The 27,375-nt window shown below is 43.9% G+C and overlaps 1 protein-coding gene across 2 annotated transcripts in view; it reads right to left on the bottom strand.

Annotated features, from left to right (window-relative positions):
* Positions 1 to 27,375, bottom strand: part of LOC122799628 (guanylate-binding protein 1-like) — a 983,968-nt gene that overhangs the window by 924,593 nt on the left and 32,000 nt on the right. For both annotated transcript variants that reach the window (XM_044068815.1, XM_044068816.1), the window contains exon 2: positions 2,416 to 2,614. In XM_044068815.1, the coding sequence (XP_043924750.1) occupies positions 2,416 to 2,614 (199 nt within the window). The remainder of the gene's footprint in view (positions 1 to 2,415; positions 2,615 to 27,375) is intronic.

Raw genomic sequence — 27,375 nt, 5'->3', positions numbered from 1 at the left:
TGGAAAGTTGCTAGAATAAAAGGTTTTGCATGACCATGCACTTTCTGAAGGATATGAAGTGTGAAACTCAAATGATTGTTATTTAGTGAATTCAGTCCTCACTGATTTGCAAACATCTAGAAAACTGCAAATTTTATGAGGAACAGACCAAAAATATGAGGCAAAAATCTGGACATTCTGTGAAAATCTGCACAGCTGAGAGATGGCTAGGTATTTGTCTTATGGGGGAGGGGCACTGAGACCTGTGTGGAGATATCCGGTGGGGTTGATGCTGGTCTCAAAACATTCTGATTCCTAGTTAGATATGCATCTTACAGCTGCTTTATGGTACCACCGGTTTATCTTGATCTGACTAGAATAAAATGAGGTTCCTGCAGATAAGAAAGGGATTCTAAGACTACCACTTGGGAGGGCAGCAGTACAGGAGATATTACACCTCATGAAACTATGGGGCTTTTATGTTATGGAAAAAGACTTAGTGATGAAAGTAGAGGGCTTAACTACAATTTGCACGGGCAACCTGGGCATGGATTCAAGCTACTTCCTTATTAATCAGTGCACTGTTTTAAAGTGCTCAGTGCAATGGGATACAGGCCTGTGTCTAAGACATTTCTGGCTGGACTTATCAGATTTATATGCTCATTATGAGCAGGTATATACATCTGGGCAGACAGTGATGCCGAAGAGTCTTACTCCAACTGCTGAAGAATTTATCTAAAGAGTGCTGAAACACTTTTCTTCTGTGCCATTTAGTGAAGTTTGAACACCTTGCAAGCAAAGCACTGAAGAATCCCCCCAAAAAACAAATTGTTCAGATATTTGTGTATGGGGGGAAATTTTCTTGCTCCAGAGCACTTACTCTGACAGAAAAGATGCCCAAAGAACACAAAAGACACTAACCAGAAAAACAATAATGAAAACTGAAACAGCTTGAAGGAATCCATAAAAAGGAAAATAAGATGATAAAATAACTAAAAATATGTTAAAAGTGAAAAAATGTAATTAAGACCAACACAACTTCCCAAGAAATAGTGAAGGGATATCAAATCAGTAACCATTTTCACAACAGGAAAAAGCTAGTGTTCTGTCTGTGCAATGCATTACATAGATTGTGGGTGAAGCTTGCCAGCCTGCCAAAGTTTCATATGCCATGAGATCCTAATGCCTGTTGTGTTAGTGGTGTTTCTACCTGCAACTAGAACTTTAAAAAGTCAGATTATAAGCGAGTCAAAGAAAATGCAGACACTGCATGGGAGATCTCAGCTGTAAGCGTTGTCCTCTGATCAGAAAAATAAGGAGAAAGTCTTAATTTTTTATTTTCAGCATAAGATTATTCTGTTTCTGATAACTTATCAATGTATTAAACATGTGGCTGAAATGGATGCACTAATGTATATAATGAACTCATTACTGACCAGGGTCCATGAACACCAGTTAGCAAGTACATAAATAAAATAAAAATCAGATGTTAGTTATAACTGAGGTGTTAAGTCTAGACTTTAATGCTGAAATGATGGGGGCTTGTTGATATTCTGGGGACTGCAGCTGTAATCCTTAGAAGAGGAAAACTATAAATATGAGCAGGAGGGAATACATAACATCCACGGTTGTGGTGTCTCTAAATATTAGTCCTACTCCAAGGTATAGTGATCTTGCTGTTAAGTTGCAGGGGGGGTATAGCTCCCTTGAGGGAGGTAATCCTCCTGCTAAAAATGCTTTGAAAGTGTTGCTTCAAGTTTCATCACTTGCTGTAGTTCTTCTGAAATCATTTTTTTTCTGATAAGGGAGACAGAAAAATTCTACTATGAAATGTTCACTACCAGAAAGTCAACAATCCAAAAGGGCAAAAATAAATGCCTGAAAAGCAAAAGAACAAAAAAAATCCTGTTTTTCTTGTTTTTCACAGGGGGCAAGTCCCCTTGCATCTACCCAATATGGGGAGGAGGGGCCCACATCCCCAAACGTACATATACCAACATGAAGAAGGACAAATCTCCCTAAAGAAGTGAATAATTTGCAGCGCAGAATTACAAATCGCACCAGTAATAATTTCGTATGGAAAAACACGTTCAGCATTCTGCCCACTCTTTTTTTTTTCTGAGCACTACTGACATTTGTGCAATTTCTCCTTCAGCATGTGTAGGGAAGGCAGACACTAATTATTCTAATGATGCTAAACATATTTAAGCTTACATCAATCGTATATTTCTCAGATGGAATCTCAAACTTATTTAAAATATTTTGATGCTAAATATCAAATGAGCAAAAAGGGTCGTACTCTTCTTATCTTTCGATCTTGGTAAGGCATTGACATGTCTGGGAGATGCTGTATTAATTTCTCATTACAAATTAATTAGTGCATTGAGAAGGATAAGAACATTACTTTGTTTCTTAATAAAAACAGCACTGCTTTACCTTGTTTTTTATTGCAGAGTCTGTTCATCAAATATGATTTTCCAGTGCGATACATTCCAAAAACTGCAACCACAACTAGTGGCAACTCAATTGACTCTAGAATCTTCAGACCACTTTCACATGGTCTGAGCTGTCCATCAATATTTTCTATGATACAAACAGGGGGCTGAGGGGACTTCATTTCTTGAGGTTTCTTGGTCTGTATAAAGTTAAAACACATTTATTACACACTTTTCAAACCAAAGTCAAGACCATAAGTTTATGTAAAACACAGACATAAATTATAAATTTGTGACAGCTGTCAGATATTTTTTTTTTGATTTTTCAAAAAATGGTGTTAGACTGGAACAGTTAGCAAACATTTGTTTTGTATGTTTTAGCTGCGAGGGAATTACCTCCAGCTGAGCTGTGATCAGGGATGAGAAGAAGCATTTTTATTTAATGTTAACAGAATAGGACAAGGGTTGGAATTCAGGAACAACCCCACAATGAGCATAAACTGCTTTAGCAAAAAAGGGCCAGTTTTCATGATTGTGAAAAACTGTGATTCAGAGACAGATTAGAACTAATGAGGACAGACCTCATTAGTGGCTAATCTGCATGTCTCTACATCACACAATGTTACCACTAATGCTGATAAGCACTTTGCTGCAGTAATAATCACTGGCAGCCCATGTAATGCTTTGGTTTGGTCACCCTCCTCATGCACACATAGTCACATCCCCATACCTCTCAGCTGTCCCTGATTTTATAGAATGTCCATGATTTTACCTCTTATACTTGCTGTCTCCCTCTCATGGATTGCTGTAGTCAGGCAATAATGCCAGACATCATAGTTTCATACTTCTTATTGTTCATTTGCAGCGTCTTGCTGCAAAATATGTTGTTCTATTAACTTTTATACAAGAGTACAGTTGTGTAAGTAAACTTACCATAACAGTAGATGTTGGAACGATCACTGCTGCAGTAGCCTTAACTATACGGGTTATATATACTGTGAAGGATATAACAGCCGGCTAGCTTTCAAAGCTTAAGGGCACATTCCACATGCACAAACTATCATGCAGCTTGAGCTGAGCTGACTAAAAGGCAAGTTTGGGTGCCAAGCCCTTCAGAGCTTTCTTGTCAGCAGTCACATGCAGGCTGGGCTGTGAAAGGACAATGCTGGGAAGAACAAAAATTAAATAACCACACCCTGACATAAACAACATACCAAAAAAACAAGGGGGATGGAGTGGCTACTGCAACAGTGATCATTTGAACATCTACTGTTCTTGTTAAGTTTACTTGCATATCTGTACTATGTTCAGCATATTGATCACTGCTGCAGTAGCCTTTGCTATATAGGTGGATTACCCTTGCTTACTACATTTAGGAGGTGGAACAGAAGAATCCAGGAACCCCCTGGAAAACGGTGCTTGCAGAGCTTGATCTAGGCCTAGAGAATGATTCAAGCATATAGTGTTTTGTAAAAGAATGCACAGGGGACTAACACTTCTAGAATACCATATACCGGTACCATATACCGTATACCGGTATACTAGCCAATCGAAAAACTGAGCTCTGTTCAATGCGGAACTGCTTGATGATCCGCATTGAACAGAAGAGGGTCCATTGTGCAAGTTTTTGATTGGCTTGTATACTGGTATATGAGCCAATCAAAAATAGCCAAACACAGAGTTACATGCGGAACTGTTTTTTTTTTTTTTTGGTCTTAACTTAAGACAGGACGAAAAAATATGTGCTGGTATAATACCAGCACATATTTTTTCGTCCTCTTTTTCATATAAGAAAATATGGTAAGCCTAGCTTAAAGTAAACTTGTATACCACTTTAGGCATAAAACAAGGATTAGTGCTCAAAGAAATCCTGTCCCTATGAAAATGAAGAAGGGTTGACTCACCATAAGAGTTTACAACTCAGATACTCTTCTTACAGAGGTCACAATAATTTTTCCTTGTTAAGAACCTCAAGTCAGCCAGGTTAGCTGGTTCAAATAGAGCAAATGTTAGCATCTTTAACACAAAATTAAGATCCTAAGGAGGGACCACCATTTTTCTTGGAGGCCTCTCATGTAAAACCCCTCCTGAAAACATTTTGACATGCGACTGTATTGAAAGAAGAGGATCCGTGGGCAGACATGTTGAAAAGGCCAATAAATGAACCGTGATAGAGGAGTAAGAAAGGTTATAGGATATTAACTCAGACAAATATTTTAAAACCGATGAACAACTAGCCCTGAATGGGTGCTGGTTATGTTGTTGACACCAACTAGAAACCTTTTCCATTTGCTAACATATGATTTTCTAGTAGCAGGCTTTCCTGACTATATTAGTACCTGCTGCATGTCCTCAGTAAATTGATGCCTCAAAGGAATCAAGACCCAATCATCCAGGCTGTCAGCTGAAGTTAAATGGTGTCAGTATGTATCAAACACCCCTGTCCTTGTGTGAGCAGAGCCAGTCTGTGAGGAAGCTTGTGGTAACTCCTCCTGGCCATTTCCAAAAGAAGGGAGAACTGTGGTTGCCTGAGCCATAATGGAGTCACCACACTGATCTTGGGAAATTCCTTCTGAATCTTCAAAAGTATGACTGATATTAGTTGAAAGGGTGACAAAGCATACAGGAACATTCCTGTCCCAGGACAATAAAGTTATTTGTCTTCCAGGCCTTCCTGCATGAAGTCCTGGAGCAGAAAATGACCAACTGATTGTTCACAGAGGAAGCAAACAGGTCTACTCGAGGAACTCCCCAGAGGTGGATCAAATCTTGGAAGATCCCCCGATATAGTGTCTATTCATGAGGGTGCTGCCCAGCTGGTCTACCACACAATTTTGCTGTAATGGAATGTAAGATGTCTGTAGAGTGAGACTGTGCTGCAAAGCTATAGCCCAAGCTAACATGGCTAGCTTGCAGTGAGGGTATGACCTGGTTCCCACTTGCTTGTTGATGTACCACATGACTGTGGTATTGTCTGCAACAACTGGAAGAGGTCTTAGGGACCAAAGATGACCCAGACAGGAGAGCGCCTTGAGCAAGGCAAGCAATTTTTTTATATGTATGTGCTTGTGTCTGTAGCTGCTGTTGCACACACCTTGCACTTTTATCTTTCTTGAAACTGCTCCCCAAGCAAAGTCTGAGGCATCTGTGGTGAGTGACTGCTTTGGGACAGGAAAGGAGAAGGGAAGATATTGATTTAGGGACATCTATTGTCTCCATCAAGTGATTGATCTTCTAACAAACCCCAGCACTGGGATTTGAAAAGACAAAGGGTGATGGTGCTGAGACCAAACAGACATCATTGTGTCTTTCTCATGTGGAGTCTTGTCAGGGGTATCATAAGAATCATAGATGCCATGAGACCCAAAATTCTGAGGTATTCCCTTGCAGTGACTTAAGTCTGAGTGGAATTCCCTAGCAACAGATCAACATTTAGAACTATTTTTTTCTGTGGAAGAAAAGCTCTTTAAACTAAGGTGTCTAGTTGATGTCCCAGAAACACAATCCTACGAGACTATGTCAAGAAAGACTTTTGAATGTTCTCTTGGAATCCAATCTTGTGTATAGACCTCTCACCCAAGACAGAAAGAGAGAGAGAGATTCCCGACACCTTGAAAAAGACTCTGGAAAAATAAGCATGGCTTTTCCATATGGAAAAATGTGGATACCCTGTAGCCTGCAATGAGCTGTAACTGGAACTAGATACTTTCTGAACACTCTTGGTGCAGTGAATAGTCCAAAGGTTAAGGCAGAGAACTGATAATGTGATCCAGGTGCAAAACCCTTATGAAAATCTGGAAATGTGAATGAATAGAGATGTGATGCTAAACATCTTAGAAATCTAGTATTACCAAGAAACTTGAATATGGATGAAGATGTAACATGGTTCTGAACTGACATATTTTTGAATTTGGGCACTATCATAACATTTTAGGAAAGACAGATCCAGAAATGGTCTCCAAGCATTTTCTTTCTTTAGCACTAAAACATCCTTGAATAAAATCACTTTCTCACTTGGGAAGGTGGAAATGGTTCTATCACTCCTTGGGACAGCATTTGATGAAGAACACTGTACTCTGTATGTTATAGGCTGCTGAAAGGTGACTTGTGCCTGGCCTACAGAGCAAACTCTGACCCTGCCCTAATGGAAATGCTGCACATCTGCAAATCTAATGGGGCAAGAGTCACTCGCTCCAGGGATCTTAACCTAGCATGTGGCATTAACAGAACATGCTGGAGAGATAGATATATCTTTCAAAGAGTGCAGCTCCTCTGGAATAAACTCCAAATTCATGTGAAGCAGAGCTCCTCACTCACCGTATTCAAGTACAACATACACAATTGGATGGGACACCATAAGAGATGGCACCTATGTCCCTCATGGACATGGGTAAGTCAGTGCTGATCATAGACTCTCTCTGTACATAATGACCATCTAACCAAGGTCAATTAGGGTAACTCGGATATAATATGGCTAGGCTTGTAAAGGCTCTAGGGCCATTACCCTAGTAACCTGTGTGATGCCCCAACACTGGCCCAGGAAACAAGGAGCCTCAATCCTCACCACTGGCAACAGTGGGGAAAATAAACACAGGGAGGATGACAAGTATACACACAGTAAAGTGCAATTTCCCTTAACAGCACAAACAGACCACAGTCAGTCTGGGACTGGTTTCTCCAGATTCCCAATAAGACTTCCCACTGGTACACCTTTATTGTTGAGATCTCAGCTGAGTGACCAAACCAAGGCCTCCAGCACCCTCTCTGTCCAGCCAGTGCTTCATGTCCCTGCCCAAGTAGCTGACACAAACACACTTTGAGGTTTGATTTATAAACACACACACACACCTGGGAAAGGCTGGTGCAGGTTTCCTAGCTATGCCCCTTCTGTCCAGACTATAAGGTAGTTTCCACTGCCACCAGCCACTACTTAGCAGCTACTTTAAGGCCCTAAACAAAAGGTGCCCAATCTTACTGTGTAAGGTTACTATTAATCCAAATGGTCATTTGACCAAGAGAATGGCTATTAGGAGTGGTCTGTACAGTATCATCAAATAGATATGCAAGTACTCTAAGAACTTAAATATCTCTAGACAGACCAGCCACAATTGGAAAGTTTAAATATATTTAATAATAAATAATAAAAAAAGAAGACAATACTAAATATGTATGTACAGTGATATCAGAATTCAAAATTACAGGAAATATTTAAAACAACTCTGCTGAACCACATCAATACCAAAAAATAAAAATTCATGTTCAGGGTATTTTTCAATGTGCCATATAAAGATTGGTACTTCTCTTATGTTTAATATTGTTTATATGCTCGTAAATCTTTTTCTTAAAAGGACAGACAGTGGCATTGTGAACAGGTGCCACATTTAAATGTACCACTTCTCTTCATACTAACAGTACCAAAGATGTTATCAACAAATCAGTACAAAGTTCCAGCTTTAGAAAGCAGAGTATATTGGGGGGGGGGGGGTATGGCTTAATTTATTAGAGTGTAGGGAATTGTACTGGCAATTAAAGCTAAATGCCACAGTTCCCTCTGGTATAAATGACTCTGTTTCTACAGCTAGTTTGCTTAGGTTATTGTCTTATGTGTGAATTTATGTTATACACATATTTTATTCATTGTGCTTGTTTTTATATTGATCTGATTTTTTTAATTTTGCACATAGTAGTGGGTGCTTTATTTTAGAGCAATATTTCTTTAAATGGGTGTGTATTTTAACATGTGATTTGTTGAGAGGGTTTTTTAAATGTGGGTGTGTGACGTATTTGATGACTTGGAGGAAGTTTTTGTTATAGCCATACGAAAGCGCTCAATCTGATGTGAATAAAGAGGACAGTTTGTTATCCTTACTGTTGGTGGTTTCTCTGCAGCTCTAATCTTGTTTAGCATTTAGCATATCCCTGTGAAAGTGCATAGCCTTCAGATGTTTGCAACTGCTGGAAGACATACAACAATAAAACACTTACAAAACAATGCAGAAGGCTCCCTAATTTTAGACATCCTGTCTTCTTGCTGCATTGAAACAATCTTTTTTATTACTTGGTTATAAAACAATTTAATTTCAACTATTTTCCTGAAATTTTGCAAGTTAACCTTTTATGTGCTAGTTACCACTTTTAAAGCATTTACATTTACACAATTACAATATTTTATATAAATTTATGTTCTTTTCCAGTAGGGTACACTGTGGATACATCTTTAAGCTCAGTACTGTACAAACTCTTTTCATACACATAAAATAAAAAATAAAAAAGTGTCAAAACGCTGAGTAATCCACAAACTGGTAGGAAGGAGAACAAAAGAACTGTTTATTCACAGACTAAGCACTTTCACCCTATGTCCATAGGGCATACTTTTCATACACACTTCTGTACCAACAGTTTGATATACATATTACATACAGTTCTAATACATTTGTAACACCAGCATATGAATCGTATTGACATTCACAACTGACATATAATTATATACAAAATTCCAGATAGCTGGGCTGGCACTATTTCCTCCTGTCACACGTCTATATAAATCATATTAATATTCACAAATTACATAATTATTAACAAAATTCTAGTGAGCTGAGCTGGCAATATTTCCTTTTGTGACACCCCCCCCCCCCAAGACTCAAGCTAGTTTTTCAAGTGACCCTTGGGAACTCTGCTTGAGCCTATCTGGGAGTACCTTACCCATTCCCTGTCTTGAGAGCCCACCTGCATTGGCATTGCTAACCCCACTGCGGTGCTGGACTGTCTCATCATATGCCTGCAACTCTAGGCTCCACCTTAGTAACTTGGCACTTTGCTGGCTGGCTCAATGTAGTCATTTTAAGGGATTGTGGTCTATTACTAGAGTGCATTTCCTTCCATACAGATAAGGCTGAAGTTTCTGTAGTGCCCACACTATGACTACACATTACTTTTTTGCAGCTGCATAGCATTCCTCCCTGGGTTGGAACCTACAGCTGAGAGATACCACTGGGTGCTCTTCTCCCTCTGAGGAAACCTGGCTGAGTACAGCCCCCCACTCCATGATTTGAAGCATCCACCTGTACAATAAATTATGTTCTGTAACTTGGACTGGCTAACACAGGGGGTTCTCCCAAAGCTCCTTTAAGCTTCTGGAATGCCTGCTCACATGCTGGCGTCCACACTGCCTTATCTGACCTGTTTTTCCTTGTCAGGTCTGTGAGGGGAGCAGCTATGGCACTATAATTGTGGACAAACTTTCTGTAGTACCCTGCTGTCCCTAAGAATGCCCTCACATGCGTTTTTGGTAACAGGGGGATGCCATGCCTCACTGGCTTTCACTCTGGCAGGTTGTGGCTTGATTTTATTATCCCCACTCTATGTCTCAGGTAGGAGACCTCTGCCATACCCACACCTGACACTTACTGGGCTTAATGTTCAACCCTGCCCTCTGTAGTCTGCCCAGCACCTCCCTGACATACTGAAGTTGCTCTTGCCAGGAATGGCTGTAGATGGCAATATCATCCAGGTAAGCAAGGGCAAAGTCTCCTGCTCCTGCTAGGGTATGATCTACCAGCCTCTGGAAATCGCTAGGGTATTTTTCCTCCCAAAGGGCATCTTCGTGAACTCATACAAGCCAAAAGGAGTCACAAAGGCTGACCTCGCCCTAGTACTGCACCTACCAGTAGCCCTTGGTAAGATACTTAGCCCCACCCAGCTGTTTTAGGGCTTCATCTGTCCTAGGCATGGGGTAAGCATCTGACTGTGTGACTATTTAATTTCCTGTCATTCATACAGAATCTGGTGCTGCCGTCCTTCATTGGTACCAGCGCCAATGGGGAGGCCCAGGGACTGCTGGACTCCTGGATTAACCCTAGTTCCAACATTTCCTGTATCTCATCCCTCAGAGTCTGTTTGACCCTCTCAGGCACCCTATAAGGGACCTGCTTAATAAGCCTTTGGGGTCCTGTATCCAAATGGTGCTGCATGGCGCACCCTGGTTTCCCAGTGAACACGTCCTCAAATTCCTGTAACACTGCTTGTATTTCTCGAACCTGGGTAGGAGACAGCTGCTTGGACATTACTACCCCTTCCACTGAGGTGTCAGTCCGAGCCTCACTGAGAAGATCAGTCACCAGATCTCCCTCAGACTCCTCCTGCAACCCACTGCAAATACTCAGCACAAGGGCCTCTCTATCATGGTAAGGTTTCATTATGTTAACATGGTACAGTTTGTGCCCCTGCCTTCTGCCTAGCAGTTCTACCATGCAGTTAACATCACTGACCTTGCTTACCACTTTAAAGAGTACCTCCCAAGCTGTCTGCAGCTTGTGTTTGACTGGAATGAGAACCATTACCTGCTGCCCTATAGCATACTCTCTAGCTGGAGAATTCCTGTCATACCAGATATTTTTCGGCTATTGGTCTTCTCCCAGGTTCTCCTGGGCCAAGCCCATGAGCTCCCTGAGCCTTATCTTGAGGTTTAGGACATATGTCACAACAGACTCCTTGTGGAATTCACAGTCACCCTCCCACTCATTATGAATCAAATCTTGATGTCCCCTCACCCTATGCCCATACAGCAACTTGAAGGATGAAAAATCTGTGGATTCCTGGGACACCTCTCTGTAAGCAAAAAAACAGATGGGGCAAATATTTGTCCCATTCCCTCTTAAACTGGTCTTCAAATGCCTGTAGCATGGTCGTTAGTGTATAGTATAACCTCTCAACCAGATCATTAGTCTGGGGATGCTAGGGGGGGTCTTTAGGTGCTTCACCCCACAACACTTCCAGAGACAAGCCAGCAGGTCTGACATGAAATTGACACCTCTGTCACTCAGTATTTCTTTTGGGAAACCTATCCTGCTGAAAATCTCTAGCAAGGCATTTGCCACCTTTTCTGCTTCAATGGAGGATAGGGCCACCGCTTGAAGGTAACAGGTAGCATAATCTACTACCACTAGGATATACTTCTTCCCTGTGGAACTTGGGGTACTCAGAGGCCCCACAATATCCATAGCTATCCCCTCCTCAATCACAGGCAAAGGCATCAAAGGAGCTTTCACCTTGACTCCTGCCTTGCCTACCTTTCGACATTGCTCACAGGTCTTGCAGTACCCCGTTACATCTCTGGAAATCCCAGGCCAATAAAAGTTCTTCATAATATATCTCCTTGTATGCTTTATGCCCATATGACCTGCAGAGGGAATGTCATGGGCTATGGCTAGAAGTGCCAGATAGTAGGGTCTTGGCACTACCATCTTCTGTATTCTCTCACCCTCTAGCGCTCCCTCAGGGGTCCACTATCTATATAGTAAACCTTTGTCCCAGTATACAGATTCCCCCTTCCCTTGAGAATCAGGTGCTTCACTAGCTACCTCACTCAGGCCTTGAAATGTAGGGTCTGAGACCCGAGCCTGTCTCAACTCTCTCTTAGTAACCCTTCCCAGCTCCCCGTCCACAGGAAGTCTGACATCCTCTGACAGTGGTGCCTCACTGTCAGCCTGGGTACTACTTTTCACCTCTGCCCTTGCAGTCACTCTGTCCAAGGGAACATCAGTACCCACAAGCAGCTGCACCTCACCTTCAGTCTCACTGCTACAGAGTAGCTCCCTCCCTGAAGTAACCACCTCATCAGTCCTGGCTGCAAGTGTGCGGTCTGTCTGGGTCCCCCTCCCAGGCTAGCAGACCCATATGCTGGTCTCCAAGCCTGACTGCGTGTAACTGCATGCACACAAGGTACTGCATTATCAAAATCATTCCCTGTCAGGACTTCTGCAGGGATATTCTGAAATAGACCTACTTGCTTGCTTCCTTTTCCACCCTCCCAGTCATAGTGAATCCTTGCCAAAGGTATCTGGAAATGGGGTCCCTTCTAAAGCTCTGACTGGAGTAGACTGCCCAAACAAGAAGTGCTCCTCTTTAACAATTGCAGGTTTCACAAGGGTTAGTTCAGAGGCTGTGTCACTCTTAGCAGTGCCCTCTTTCCCATTTAACAAAGCATAACACTGAAGGACCAAGCAGACAGGGTCATAGTTTAATTCTTTAGTACATATAGGTGAACAAAAAATATGCATAAACGCTACACACAGCATTTTCGTTTCCAAGACTTCTTCAGATGCAATAAACAAATCACTACTAAACCACATTTATAATGACATCATTAAATCATAAACTGATAGAATTTTACAGTAAATAAGGTACATAGGAATAAAAGGTACAGCCAGATAAAATATTTGTACATCCAAAAAAGTACATATATATGCATCTAAAAAGTGTACATCTAAACAAAGCAACATTCTGACCTCCACTAGAGGAAGCAACATCCTTGACCTGGTTATTACTAACATGGGCGACTGTTGCTTTATACCAATAGGTAATCTATCCCTGGTCAGATCCAACCATAAATTAATCACCATGGAAATCCACATCTCACCTACACCCCCCGCAAAGGTAACCACCTTGAAAAAATTCCCCAAAGCTGACTCTGGGCTCATAAAAACAGAGGTGGCTAACTTCATGGCACCCTTGCCAATGGAAAATAGTTGCATGACTGCCGAATCATACACCGATGCACTGTACAAACATACATAAATGCATGGAACTAGCCATATCCAACAGAACCAAGATGCTCTCCTCCAAAAAAGGAAGCCAATCTGGTGGTCCGCTGCCATTAATAAACTCGACAACAGAAGGAAGAAATTGTTGCAGAAAAAGGTGAAGTCCCAAGAGTGGAAAAAATCCCTTATTAGCCTCAACAAAATGTTGAGATCCCTCATCAAATGCTCTATAGCCAGCTATGAAGGCAAAATTATGGCAGACATTAAAAACAATCACAAAGCCTTCTATATTTATATCAAGAACCTCCATGACAATACCCAGATTTGGTTTGAGTTATGCACAATGGTACCTCCTATACTAAGCCAACAGGTATTGCCAACACACTGGCCGACAGATTTAGTGCCAACTTTACCCATCCCCCCAAAGGACCAGTCAATATATCAGAAGAATGCAGAGGTTAGGCAACCAGCATTACTACAGCACAGGTTAAAGCTGCATTGGCTGTGTTCTACATGAACTACAAAGCGAACTGGCACCACATCTATGTGCCCTGTTCACTCACAGCCTCACTTCAGAATTTTGTCCCTACCAAATGGTGCACTGCTACAGTTAACCCTCTCCATAAAGAGGGAGTGAATACAGACCCTGGGAATTATTGCCCCATTAGCCTGACGAGTCTGATATGTAAAGCTATGGAGTGCATCATCATGGACCTGATTGACAAAGATATAGGAAATCTCCAAACTCTAGACCCCACACAATTTGGCTTTGTGAAAGGGAAATCATGCATGCTCAACCTGGTTGACTTCTTTGAGTCATTCACCAGGGCTGTGGATGAAGGTAATGCAGTGCATACAGTCTACCTTGATCTGGCCAAGGCCATTGATACCATTCCTCACTCTGTAATTATTGATACACCCACCAAACTAGGCATCAACCCCTATATCACTAGGAGGGTTGCAAATTGGCTCACAGATAGAACACACAGTGTGAAAGTAGCAGACTCCAAGTCAGACTGATGACCAGTCTCGAGTGGAGTAAAACAGGGATCGGATTGGTCCTGGGTCCTCTCCTGTTCTACATCTACTTCTCCAAAGGTCAGGCTAACACAAAGGGACTCTGGCTGACCAAGTTCACAGATGACTGCAAGCTGGGAGCCATTATTAACTCCTCAAGTGATGCAGACATCCTACAGAAAAGCCTCACTGAGACCAGTGGCTGGTGTTGAAACCATGGCCTTAAGCTTAATGCCAAAAAAATATGTCGTCATCCCCTTTGGTTTTCGATCAAATGAAATTTCGATCAAATGGGTTTAGGTCAAATGGTCTTTTGATCATACGAAGCAGACCCATATATATATATATATATATATATATATATATATATATATATACATACACACACACACACACACACACACACACACACACACACACACACACACACACACACACACACACACACACAAGATGTTATGGATGTAGAAGAGACACAAAAAAAATAAACTATATCTACCTCCATTTCTTATAGTATTAAAATATCCTGTCATAATCTTTTGAAAACATTATTTTACTCTGTGCAAATGGGTGTCAGTCACGCTGTCTTATTTAGGAAAATCACTGAGCAGGTACTTAGTAAACCAGTAAAGGTAATAATGAATGCAGTTAGTAGTATACATCCGACTATAAGACTGTAACTCTGTAAATGGTCTGATAGGCTGCACATTTGATTTCCTTTATTGATCAGGGATTAATCCTAGGCCACTCCCATTTCTTACTTAATAAACCCATCTACAAGTCTATTCTGTACTATTGCCTTATTTGGCCATATCCATACTAAAAAGCACTGTGTGCATATTGTATCTAAATGGCTCTTGGAGATTTGTTGAGTGTAAGAATGTCTGAGTAGCATTTGTTCCTGTACCAATGGGCAGCCTTGCTGCTGTATGTTTGCTAGATACTGGGTTAATGTGTACCATTTTAGTGAACCTATCCCCTATATTCTCAAAAGCTTGCACTGTGTGTATGATTAGTATAAGATGAAAAATTGCCTATATGGCGGCTGAGTGATCCACATACATGCAAGTCTGATGTGCGTGAGCACTGTAGAACTAGTGCTACATGTCCCCAGCCCCCATATGCAAATCACACCATTTGCAGGTGAAAACCATGCAAATGAGGTAAATCTGCCATCCAGGAAGCAGGACTCAGGGCATGCAGGACTAGCGTAATATGCACAAATGTATTTGGTTAGTAACCGAGTATGGTACTGCAAACTCCAAAACAGAGCTATGACAGCTCCAAATAAAGGCTGCACATCATTGAGGAAGCATACCAATGGCGAAGTAGAAGGCCAATGGCATTGCAAACAATGCCAAATGTACAAAATACAACTTTTATGATATGTCTGCCGATCACAGCCATTGAAGCGTAGGCAGCAGCGTGCAAACGGGACCGGCGGGGAAATAAGAAAATAAACCTAAAACAAACCGTTAACTAAAATCAGTATTCCACTATGCAGACAAAAGATAACCTGGCCAGTGAGTAGTGGTTGCTAAGGGGGGAGGCACAGTGTGACACATGTAGCTATGCATTAGCAGGCAATTCTATGCAAATGAGGGGAAGGATAGTGAATCCCGGTTTTCTCCAGCATTTGAGGCAGGTCCCAACACTGTATGAGTATGAATAGCTGAGTGCAAGACTAGGAGGAAGGTGACATCATGTGTGGGAGTGTCAGGTATAATGTCAGCGGATTGGAGCCTTGTGACTCGGGGTTGCATCCAGCTTAGCACAGCAATGCCAGGAGGTGTGTCTAAACCTGCCCAGCACATATGACAAAGTGTAAGCAAGTGTGCGTGCCATGCAACGGGATCTACAGGAAGTTAAAGGAAGTGAACCCAGGAAATTGCAGCCGTGTGCACATTGCAGTACACCAACTGCATGGCGCACCCCGGGATGAATCAGAAAGGCAATGGGAAGGGAAAGCAGCAGTAGGAAGTTAATCAAGGGGTACTAGGTTCGCTGCCAGGTGAAACGTATCGGAACCAGCCAATTACACAGGCAGCAGACCAGCCCAGCCCAGAACGCCACTATAAACTATGCAAATATCTACCCCTCCAGTTTTTCCCACACCCTACACCACTGGTGTAAACAAGCGGGGAACGTTTAACAATCACAACAGCAAAATGTTAGGGGCTGCAGCAGCTATCATACAACTTGTGGAAGAGGCTGAGCATGGCAAGGATGGGAATGCTGCTGACCAACCCACAATGAGGAGACAGAGAAGAGTGTACAGACCCAGGGTAACCTACCAAGGGCTACATGAGCTGGAGATAGTGGAGCGCTATAGGGTGGACAGGGGCCTCCTACAGTAGATTGTTGAGCTGTGCCAGCCACGCCTGACACACAGAACTAACAAAGGGGAACCCATCCCAGTGGAAATGAAGGTATGTGTAGGCCTAAGAATACTAGCTACAGGTACCTTTCAAAGGCCAACTGGGGATATGATGGGGATCTCACAGGCATCAGCATCCAGAGTACCCCACCAGTTCCTGGATGCCATGGCAGCACATGTTGGTGAGCACATATATTTTCCCCTCACCTGTGAGGCGTTGGCCAGCAGTATGCATCTCTTCCACCAAATAGCAGAATACCCTGAGGTAGTGGGTGCAATAGACTGCATGGACATATGCATCAAACCACCACCCAGTGAGCAGGGAAGGGTCGACATCAACTGCAAGGGCTTTCCCTCCATCAACTGCCAGGTCGTGTGCGATTCCCAGGGCATAATACTGAACGTGTGTGCTGGCTGCCCTGGAAGTTATCACGATTCCCACATCTGGCATCTGATGCAGCTGTACCAGAAATTTGCCAATGGGGACATCCCACACAGTCACCTAGTAGGGGATGCTAGGTACGCACTGGAGTCGTGGCTGATGACACCAATCAGAAACGCACAAACACATGAACAAGAACTCAATAATGAGGCACACGCACAAACAAGAATCATAACAGAGCATGTGTTTGGGATGCTCAAGTCACGGTTCTGGTACGTGGAGCCTTGCAGTATTCACCAACTACATGTACCCAAATCATCCTTGTATGTGCCATGTTACACAAAATATCCTGCTGAAACAGCTGCAGCAGGAGCAGCAAGGGGCAGGGCCATATAGCCCTCCACCAATGCCAAGGCCTGCATAGGCACAGAATGACTCAGAGGAGGTACAACCTGAGCCTCCTCCAGTAGGCAGAAGGAGGTGTGCCCAGTATGCCCTGGCCCTGGCAAAGAGGCAACGCATAGCACATACACTGACATGGGAGGGGGTCCAGGAAATAGCACCTCTCTCTGACTCTCACACACAGTAAAAGGGATGCCAGACATTACACTACCCGTGCCTAATCATGCGTAGGCAGTGTACTACATGCAACCCAACATAGGCAGCCCTACAGCACCACCCACAATACTGGGACACCCACAAGATAAGGGACTCACACATGCCAGTCAGGAGGGTATACCCAACAACAGTCACAGCCATCAGGACAGGTGTAGACAAACACAAATGCCGTGCTATGGCCTCTGAATGAGGGGTATGGGTCACCCCCACCCAGGCCTATATGGACAGACTACAGCAGGCCAGGTAGTAGGATGTCAGTTGTGATGGCTAGGAAGTCAGAAAATAATGTGTATGCAATCAAAGATTAGAACAGAAGTACACTGGTATGGCGTAGCCAGCATGATGGGTAAGACTACTGACTGAATTGGACTACAGGACATACCAGTACAGTCCTAGAAAATGTGTACAACTGTCAGGTGTGCCCCCCTACCTCACATAGGAATACAGTAACAGTCAGGTGTGCCCCCCCCATCCTGTGTAGAAACATAGAAATAGCCAAGCGTACCCCCCCTGCTATGCAGACATGTTGCAACAGTCAATGTCAAATGATCAGTGGATACCCTGCAGACACAGCATGCTACCTGTCGGTGTACAACACAAAGGTCAGCTGTGCAGTACAAACCACCGGACATGCTCCATGCATGCATAAGAGACGGCCTTACTGGGCATGCTCACACACACAGAGAAATGAAGGCAATGTCAGTCATCAACATACTGAAAGTTCATACTGGGCATGCTCACACACTTAAACACATGAAGCCATGTATGCAAACACCAGTGGATCAGACATATCCAGTGACTGCAATAGTTACTGCAGACACATGTCAGTATGCACCACTAATGCCTTGCACACACAGTGGATAGGAATACAGACATATATGTAAGGCAACACACCATAATATGCCAAAGACAGATGGATATAGATGTGTGGAAGAGGGTGACCATGACAAGGAGCCATCCACGTCTGTCCCACTGAGCACACAGCCAAAGGGCCCCAAACACATCAGTTGCAGATGCCACACACTGCAGTTACTAGCGACCAGTACCTGTCAGCACCACAGACTATGTGGTCCACGTGCCAGCTGCACAACATGGCTGTACAAGGACATAGCCAGCTAGTTGCCCTAGACACGCATCTGTGAAATATGACCCCATGTGTGGCCGGCTGTGGCGTGTCACCCTTACATGAATGGTGTATGGGTCATGCACACACTGGCCACCCCATAGCGGTACCCTGACAAGCCTGCTGAGGTTATCCAATATGAAATATACCTTTGGGAGAGTTGTAGGCCAGTAATTTCTGTGGCATGTCCCATAACTGCGTACTGCTGTAGTGTGATAGACTAGTTATGTAGGAGTTCTAACCCCAGACATGGCAACTGTGTTAGTGAGTGTGTGTCACTGTTCATGTGTGTCTGTCTCTCACTGACTATGTAGAGAGCAATGCTTTTAGGTTACTCACACCCCTTACATTTCACATACACAACTTTGGCAAGGCTGCAGATGTCACCCACCTAGAAATACTCCCTTGGGAAAGCTATAGCCCAGTAATCTCCGTAGCGCATGCTGTAACTGCATACTGCTGTAGTGAGATAATGTAGTTAGGTAGGAGGTCAAACCCAGACGTAGCACGTGTGTGTCTGTGTGTGCATGTTTGTCTGTCACTGACTGTGTAGAGAGCAATGCTTTTTAGGATACTCATACCCCTTACAAGTCAAATACCCTCCTTTGGCAAGGCTGCTGATGTCACGCAACTTGAAAAACACCTCTGGGATGATTGTAGCCCAGTAATCAGCGTAACACATCCCGTAACATCGTATGGCCATAGTGTGATTAAGGAGTTAGTTGGGAGTTCTAGCCCCTGACCTGCCAACTGTGAGTGTATGCGTGCATGTCTGACTGTATAGAGACCAATGCTTTTAGGTTACTCACACCCCTTACATTTCACATACCCAACTTTGGCAAGGCTGCTGATGTCACCCACCTAGAAATACTCCCCTGGGAAAGCTGTAGCCCAGTAATCTCTGTAGCATATGCTCTTACTGTGTACTGCTGTAGTGTGATAATGTAGTTAGGTAGGAGGTCAAATCCCAGACGTGGCAACTGTGAGTGTGTGAGTCTGTGTGGGCATATGTGTGTGTGTGTCTGTCTGTCTGTCACTGACTGTGTAGAGAGCAATGATTTTTAGGCTACTCACACTTGTTACAAGTTTAATACCCTCCTTTCGCAAGGCTGCTGATGTCACGCAACTTGAAATACATCTCTGGGACAATCATAGCCAGTAATCACTGTAGCATTTCCCATAAAATCATATGGCCATAGTGTGATTAAGGAGTTAGTTGTGAGTTCTAGACCCGTACTGCCAAATGTGTGTGTATGAGTGTATGTCTGACTGTGCAGAGAGCAATGCTTTTAGATTACTCACACCCCTTGCATTTCACATACCCAACTTTGGCAAGGCTGCCGATGTCACCCACTTAGAAACACTCCCCTGGGAAAGCTGTAGTCCAGTAATCTCTGTAGCAAATGCTGTGACTGTTTACTGCTGTATTGTGAATTAGACGCGTGGTTGGGTTCCATCCCCACACATGGCAGTACCGGATGTATTGTGTGTGTCACTGTCTGTGTAGGGAGCAATGAATTTTAGGCTAGTCTCTTGCAGTCATTTCAAAGCCTTACTTTGGCAATCCTGCTGATGTCAGTCAGTGTGAAATACAAGTTTTGGCAAGACTACTCCAGTAATATCCATGGAGCATACTATAACTGCGTAGTGCTGTAGTGTAATACACTAGTTAGGTAGGGGTTCTAGTCCCAAACATGACAGGTGTGTGTGTGTGTGAGTGTGCGTATGTTTGTAACCCATATCCTGTGTAGAGGTGGTTGTGACTGTGTGACACCTGTAGCCAATGTGGAACGGGTTTTGCATATTTCTTTTATGGTGGCCATACATCACCATATATCACAATGTCGACTGTACAGGGGTAACACATGTGATATGGCTGAGAGGCCAGGGTGCAGAGTCATTCCCAGACATGTGACATTAAGGTCAGGCAATCACAGTTAGCAACCCCAGAATTACCCAGAGCACACTCTCACCCCATGTGTCATACACACACACACACACACACACACACACACACACACACACACACACACACACACACATGCCTAGGTAACAGCCAATATGTGAGTAGTACACTACATATTGGTCACTGATAGTAACTATGAAGTGACAGCGGTGGGCCACAGAGGACATGACACCCAGTCCATCTGTCCAATATGCACATACGTGCAGACAGTGCACCTCCCCCATGTTCTCCAACAGACAACTGCACCACCTATGGTGCCATCACATGTGACCCACAATGGACATACTATGCCTGTCAACATGCCCATATGGACAGATGCCACTGACACCAAGGAATGCTGATAGCATGCACACCATGTAGGTGCAGGGTAAAGCTGCTGGCCATTACCAGCTCCCGCCACAGGTGGGCAGGGCTGGCACATCTGATGATAATCTGTGTTCACAACATGGGCTGGACACCCCATGTCACTGTACATGCATGTAGGAGGTGTGCACATCCCAGACACCGTCCATGTCATAGAAGAAGGAACACAGACACAGCAAGTGATGCACAGCATTGCCCACACACAGTAGTCACCCAGGTGACCAGATGGGGGATACAATACCTGCCTGTGTCGGCAAATGCAGACACTATATCCCTGAGCCATATTGCAGATCATCATTATGTGGACTGATGCCAAAGTACATCCATCGCCTAGCCGTGGACACCACACACCTGTGCAGACATGCACACATGCATGTCAGTAGTGGCACCCTGTCTGTTTGTATGTGTGCTGCATGCTGCAGATGTTCACATCCACACTTCCTACAACCCCCATGGGCATACTGCCGCATGCTGTCTGATGTCAGACACCTTCCCATACCTTTTGTCTGTACAGCCCCCGTATGACCTGTGTGGTGCATGGGATACCTGCACAGTGATGTGATGTGGCAATCCCACAACTGATGAGTTGTACACATGGCCCTGCCACGTGTGTCAGTGTGTGTGTGTGTCCTTGTGAGAGTGTGGCTGTGTTGGCGCTGGCACCTGTTCATGCCAACAGGCATGTGTATGTCACCTACCATACAGCTACTGTATCCCTGTTGCAGATGTCACTCACCATCACATATATGTTCTGAGTACTTCACAACAGGTAACCCATGTGGTGCATCCAACAATTGCAGTGAACTGTGCTAGCTAGCACTACACAGTCATCAGGGATTTGATACCCTATGTTGCTAGGTGTGTGACACAACCAAGTTACGGTTTTACCCTCCCACGCCTCCCTGACACGTATTAGCCTCTGTCTGCACCCCCCCCCTCAGATGGACATGGAGACCTACACCTGCTTTGCTTAGGCAGCAGCATGTGTAATGTAAGTAATGCTCATTATCAGCTGATGGCCTCTACATGAATTGCAGCCATCCTCTAGCTGATTGCATGTGAAACAGCTGTGGTAACATCCCATCGCCAATTGTATGGAAACGCACTCCAATACCCAGGAACATCATGGTGGTGTTTGCCCTTTTCACCCACTGTGTGCAGGAACTAGATTTGTTGTGTGTCAAACAGCATCCCAGATGGATTGCGGTGTACCTCTAACAACATACACTGTGGAAACAGTGCCTCAAATGGGAGGTGGATGTGCCTGGCCTGACTACAGACTCTAAGTGCCACTATACTGCATTTGGAGTAATGTTGCTTTCACAGTGTTTGTGTGGATATGGCTAATGTACATGTCTCAATACCTGCCATGTCAGTTCCATGTTGATGGGGAATCTCCATCTTCAGGGTCATCTGCAGCCTGGGCAGTGTTGTCTCTGTGGTCGCATGTGTCACCCACGGAGCATACAGCTGTCGACTGCTGAAGGTAGTGTGAGGATTGCAGTCAGTAGATGGAGAAAGTTGTGGTAGTCACAGACATCATATCCCTCAAAGGTCATATGTTGCAACAACCCTGTAACAACAGTAAATGTATGTGGTCATCACAGCAACATGTCAATACTGGCCATGTGTATGTGCTCCCAGCCACACCTCTGTCAACCTTTGTACATATGTTGTGCATGAAGTGGTGCATATGTGCTGTACACCATACTTTGTGTCATCATATCTGAGAACAAGCCACTGATATATCTGACTGCTACATATGTTATGTAACAGTAGGGGTTACATTACATTAAGTTACCTGCACACTTTGAGGATATTCGTACAGCACTGAGGTCTGTGTACCTATGGTGAATGTCAACAGTGTGTGTAGTGTTGACATGTACCTTAGCCTGTGTACAAACTGTGGTAGATGACATTGTTCTAGTTCCCTTACTATCAGATGTTACATGTTGCCCTACTGTATGGTACTGTAGTGGCGTACATGTTTGTAGGGCCATAAACACACATGTCCCATACCACAGACAGCCACCAGACCAAACTGTGTAGCAGGCCAGTATATGTAGGGCAGTCTGAGTGGCATATATGAGGATGGTGTCGAACACATAGTCCATATACTGTAATACCATGCTAGCTAACCATATGTGGCTGTGGCTGTGTTCACATTGGTTGTGGATATGCACTGTCACACAGGTGTATCCTACCCTGTGCTGTGACATGCTTGTGGTGCCTGCTTTATATGCAAGTACATGTGCATTCCCCCTTGGGAGGTGTAGGGCAGTGTTGAGCCAGTCTGCCTGCAGCCTGCACAGTGCATTGTGACATGCCTAGCAGCTGAGTGTACCTACCCAGTGGGATGTCATGTGCAGATACTAACCAGATGTCCCACTGCCAGAACTCCCCTAACAGTCATGTATGTCAGACAGGGCAGTGGGATGCAGTGCAGATGTATGTCAATATCTATTGTGTAGTATGTGGCCATGGCACCCCTATACCATTGGTCACACTGTTACAGGCCAGGCAGGGGTGTATGAATGCATGACCTATGGTGGACATTATATACCAGTCGTTATGTGTCATACCCATCTACATGGCTATCCACATCCATATTGTCAGGCATGGTACATGTGTAGCACTAAGGGCATATGTGTATACCTCTGGACTGTACAGACTGTCTCAGACCCCCACATATATTGGCCAATATCTCTGCTGCAGTCCACAGCGGCATTACATGCTAGCAGCAGTACTGTACACTGATGTCCTTTGGATGTTGTTCATTAACCAATATCACACATGTTATGAGCAGATGTGACCTGCCACACACACACCATGTCTGTGAAGACAATCCCAATGACAGTAGCAATAGCCTACTAGTATACCTGCTAGAGATACCTGACATCCCCTGCAACTACGACATTGAGAACATACGGGCTGGGGTTGGCCTACACTTCATATCCAGAAACTATGGTGGGAATATATGTATATATACATATCCAGACAGCCAGATATATGATTACACATGTGTACTACACCAATTTAACACTGTCATAGCAACCACCTACTACTGATCCCCACATCATGTGTGCGTGGTCCCATTAATATGCTGTATCATGGGCATCCATCCTGTGTGTGGGCAGCAGTGCTACTGACAGCATGTAGCAATACCCTATACAGGAAAACCAGCACACTCAGGACAGCCACATATTCATAGGAGGATCAGGAAGTACAGACAGACTGCGAGTGGTGTTGTGTTATGCTTTATACAGTACTGGTGTTAAAGGGTGTGGGTGTACATATTAGTTTGCCATGGAATGCAGTCCATCTGCATAGCACACAACTGTGGGCCTACCCTCATGCCAGCCGGAGCTGTGCATATCATGTCTTGTCTGTCCACCACACAGGTCTTGTGTCAGATAATACACTGGCAGTGTGTGTGTTGCATGTTACCGGTACATGGCTACAACCATGGCCGTCCATACCAGCAATTCCCTGAATAAGGGTATGTAACAGACTATCCTGTAACACCTGCACCTTGTGTAGTGTATGGCAATAGTTGTCCACGTATGTGCCTGTATTCCAGCCACTGTCCATCACCTACATACCAAGCGGTGCATATATGTCATGTTGTCGGTGGTTGATCCATAGTGTTCTGGGAGTATAACACACTGTCATGTCCGTCATCAGTCCACTGCCATTGTAACCCCCACACATATGGTGGGGCTGGGGCCATATATGTGTGGGCGCCACCTACACAATACATGTGTGCCCTCATGCACTGCAGAGCCCAGTGTATGTAACAGTGGTATATGGCCCTGTATTACTGAGTCTAGGAGGGAGCACCAGAAAAGACCTAGGCTGCTAGAAAATGTGGGGGTATCAGGGCTGAGCTGTCTTAAGGTATCTGGATGTTCAGTACCATATATTTCACCTATATACACATTACTGACATGGATCTGGGTACTTCAGGACTACTGTCCCCTGCCAAAGAAACTATTCTGTGTGTTGGTGTGCACGTGATGGTGTCAGATATGCCATGTTATACCACCTACTGTGTTTGTACAGTGTGTAGATAGAGGCTACTGAACTACACACCTAGAGTACATACTGTTGATTGTTAGGTATCCTGTGGCCCAGTGTGTCTTTCCTATTGTACAATGTGAATGGCTTGGCCTGGACAGCAACAGCTGTGAACCTTTCTAGCCTACTGTATGAGTGTAACTGGTCCACTGTAGCATCACTCCATTGATATAGTTGTCAGTGTCTGAACAGCTATATGGCATGGCATGTAGAACTGTGCAAACCTGTGGGTATTGTTTCACCTATGACCTCTCTGTGGGTGTATGTTACAGGCAACGATTGTCATTTGTATGGGTGGCACATACAGTGTCCAGTCGTTCAGGGGTCAACTGTAGGCATAGTGGCTGCTCCATATTGTGTGCACCTACCACTTATGTTTCATACTGTACATATAACTGCATGTGTAGTCACATGTACATGTACATATATATATATACAACTATATATATATATATATATATATATATATATATATATATATATATTTATATATATATACCTGTATCTGCATATCTGTGTCTGTGTATCTGAAGCCTGGTAATGTTGATGGCTTCCACATGATGCATTCTCCATGGGAGCTAGACTGTACTGCATGATACGTTACCAATAACAGCATGACATCATACTGGTGGGATGTAGTACAGGTAACATCATGTGCCCATGTTGCCACTGGCCCTAGTTATGGGATCTCCAACACTTGGTAGTGTATTGCAGGGTGGACATGTTTGGCTGGGGGGGATGCTTATTTGTATGACTTGTATAGTGTGTGGTGCCTCTCAACCCCATTAACGTAACATGTAGCCTGTTACATTACACTCCCTAACAGCTACATGTGCCTTGCAGTCCCAGCACAACAGTGTTGCACCAATGGGTCAGTAGGCATGGGAATCTCATTGAGGTCTGCCATGTGTGTGTATATGTGCATGTGTGCATATCTGTAGGATACACTGGTCCGAGTCCACATACTCCTATTACAATACACATTGCCACACAGTAGTACTGATATTGTTGTTGTCGCCCACAGGTGTGCCACGCAATGCAACACCGTACTATGCCTGTCATGTGCATCACATGCATATCCCTGTGGTACCACTGTTGTGATATGCAATGGGTTGTTTTTGCATTGTGGCCAGTGTGTGATAGCGGGTATGTCAGAGTATCAAGATGGGTTCTAGTGTGTACAATATCCAGTGGGGGATGTGGGTGCTGTGTACACTGTTTTTACACCATGGTACACCTGGTATATGGCCCACGTACCACTCTCAGGTGGCCAATGCCACCATCACCCATACAAGTAACAGATAACAGGATACGGCCCAGTTATACATGTGCTGTTTGCAGCCTACCTGTAACACATTGGACACATGGACTAGTTAATTAGCAACTATACAACCAGGTCTACCTGTTATGTGTCGGTCAATGTGTATATGATGGTATGACACACAGTGTATTCACCATATACAAACATTACATAGGTTCATAGGTAGGGACTAGGCTATTCGCCCTAGGGCCTACATAAGCCTAGCCAAAAGGTACCCTGGCTTTTGCCACCCAAGAAAATTATTTTCCTGTGCCACTGTCAAGCAGAGCCACAGAAGTGATCCCCGGGGTGAATTTTCTATCTCCCATCCAATCATCAAGATTTTTCTTCAAGAGTACTAATGAGGAGCTTTGTTTGATATAGATAGGTAGTTTGTTCCAGAGTATGGGAAGTCTCTGGGACAGGAATCTATCCCTCCAGCATGTTCTGTTTATTGTGGTGACAAGGTTTAGGTCCCTAGAGCGTGCATCTCGGAGGGATTGGGATTTCTTTAAGTGGAGCATGTCCAAAATCTCTGGGTTTGACATAGCTTTGTGTGTTAGGCAGAGATTGCCTTTGAGTAGGTGATATGCGATGGAGTAAAGCTGCAGTTTTTTTTAGATGGTCTGTGTAGGGCATCTGTTTGAGGCTAGTAATCCTCTTTGCGAGGTATTTCTGTGGCCTTTCCAGTTGTAGATGTCTTGTGAAGTACATACCAAAAGGGGGGTTGTACTCTATAATGGGTCTAATGAGTGATGAGTAAAGGGGAACAATGACCTCTTTTTTCCTGGATGAGAAACATTTTGTGATGAGGTGCGCTACGTAGAAGGATTTCCTGACTACTGTGGTGATGTGATTATCAAAGGAGAGACTACTGTCCACCTGTGTCCCAAGGTCTCTTATCACACTTTCAGTGTTAAGTAGACTATCGCCTATGTGGTAGTTCATGTGTACAGAGTTTTTATGAAAAGGGATGACAATGCACTTTTTGGCATTGAGCTTGAGGCCATGGTTTTGACACCAAGCATCTGTCTCAGTGAGGCCCTTTTGTAGGATGTCCACATCTTTTGGAGTTTTGATTATGGCTCCTAGTTTGCCGTCATCTGTGAACTTCATTAGTCAAAGACCTTCTGTGTTAGCCCGTACTTCAGAGAAGTAGATACCAAACAGGAGAGGACCCAGGACTGAACCCTGTGG

The sequence above is a fragment of the Protopterus annectens genome, chromosome 4.part0, assembly GCF_019279795.1.
Source record: "Protopterus annectens isolate FY-2018-M chromosome 4.part0, PAN1.0, whole genome shotgun sequence".
NCBI classification, from domain to species: Eukaryota; Metazoa; Chordata; order Ceratodontiformes; family Protopteridae; genus Protopterus; species Protopterus annectens.
The sequence above is the reverse complement of the archived record's forward strand: the minus strand, read 5'-3'. Positions and strand labels throughout refer to the sequence as shown.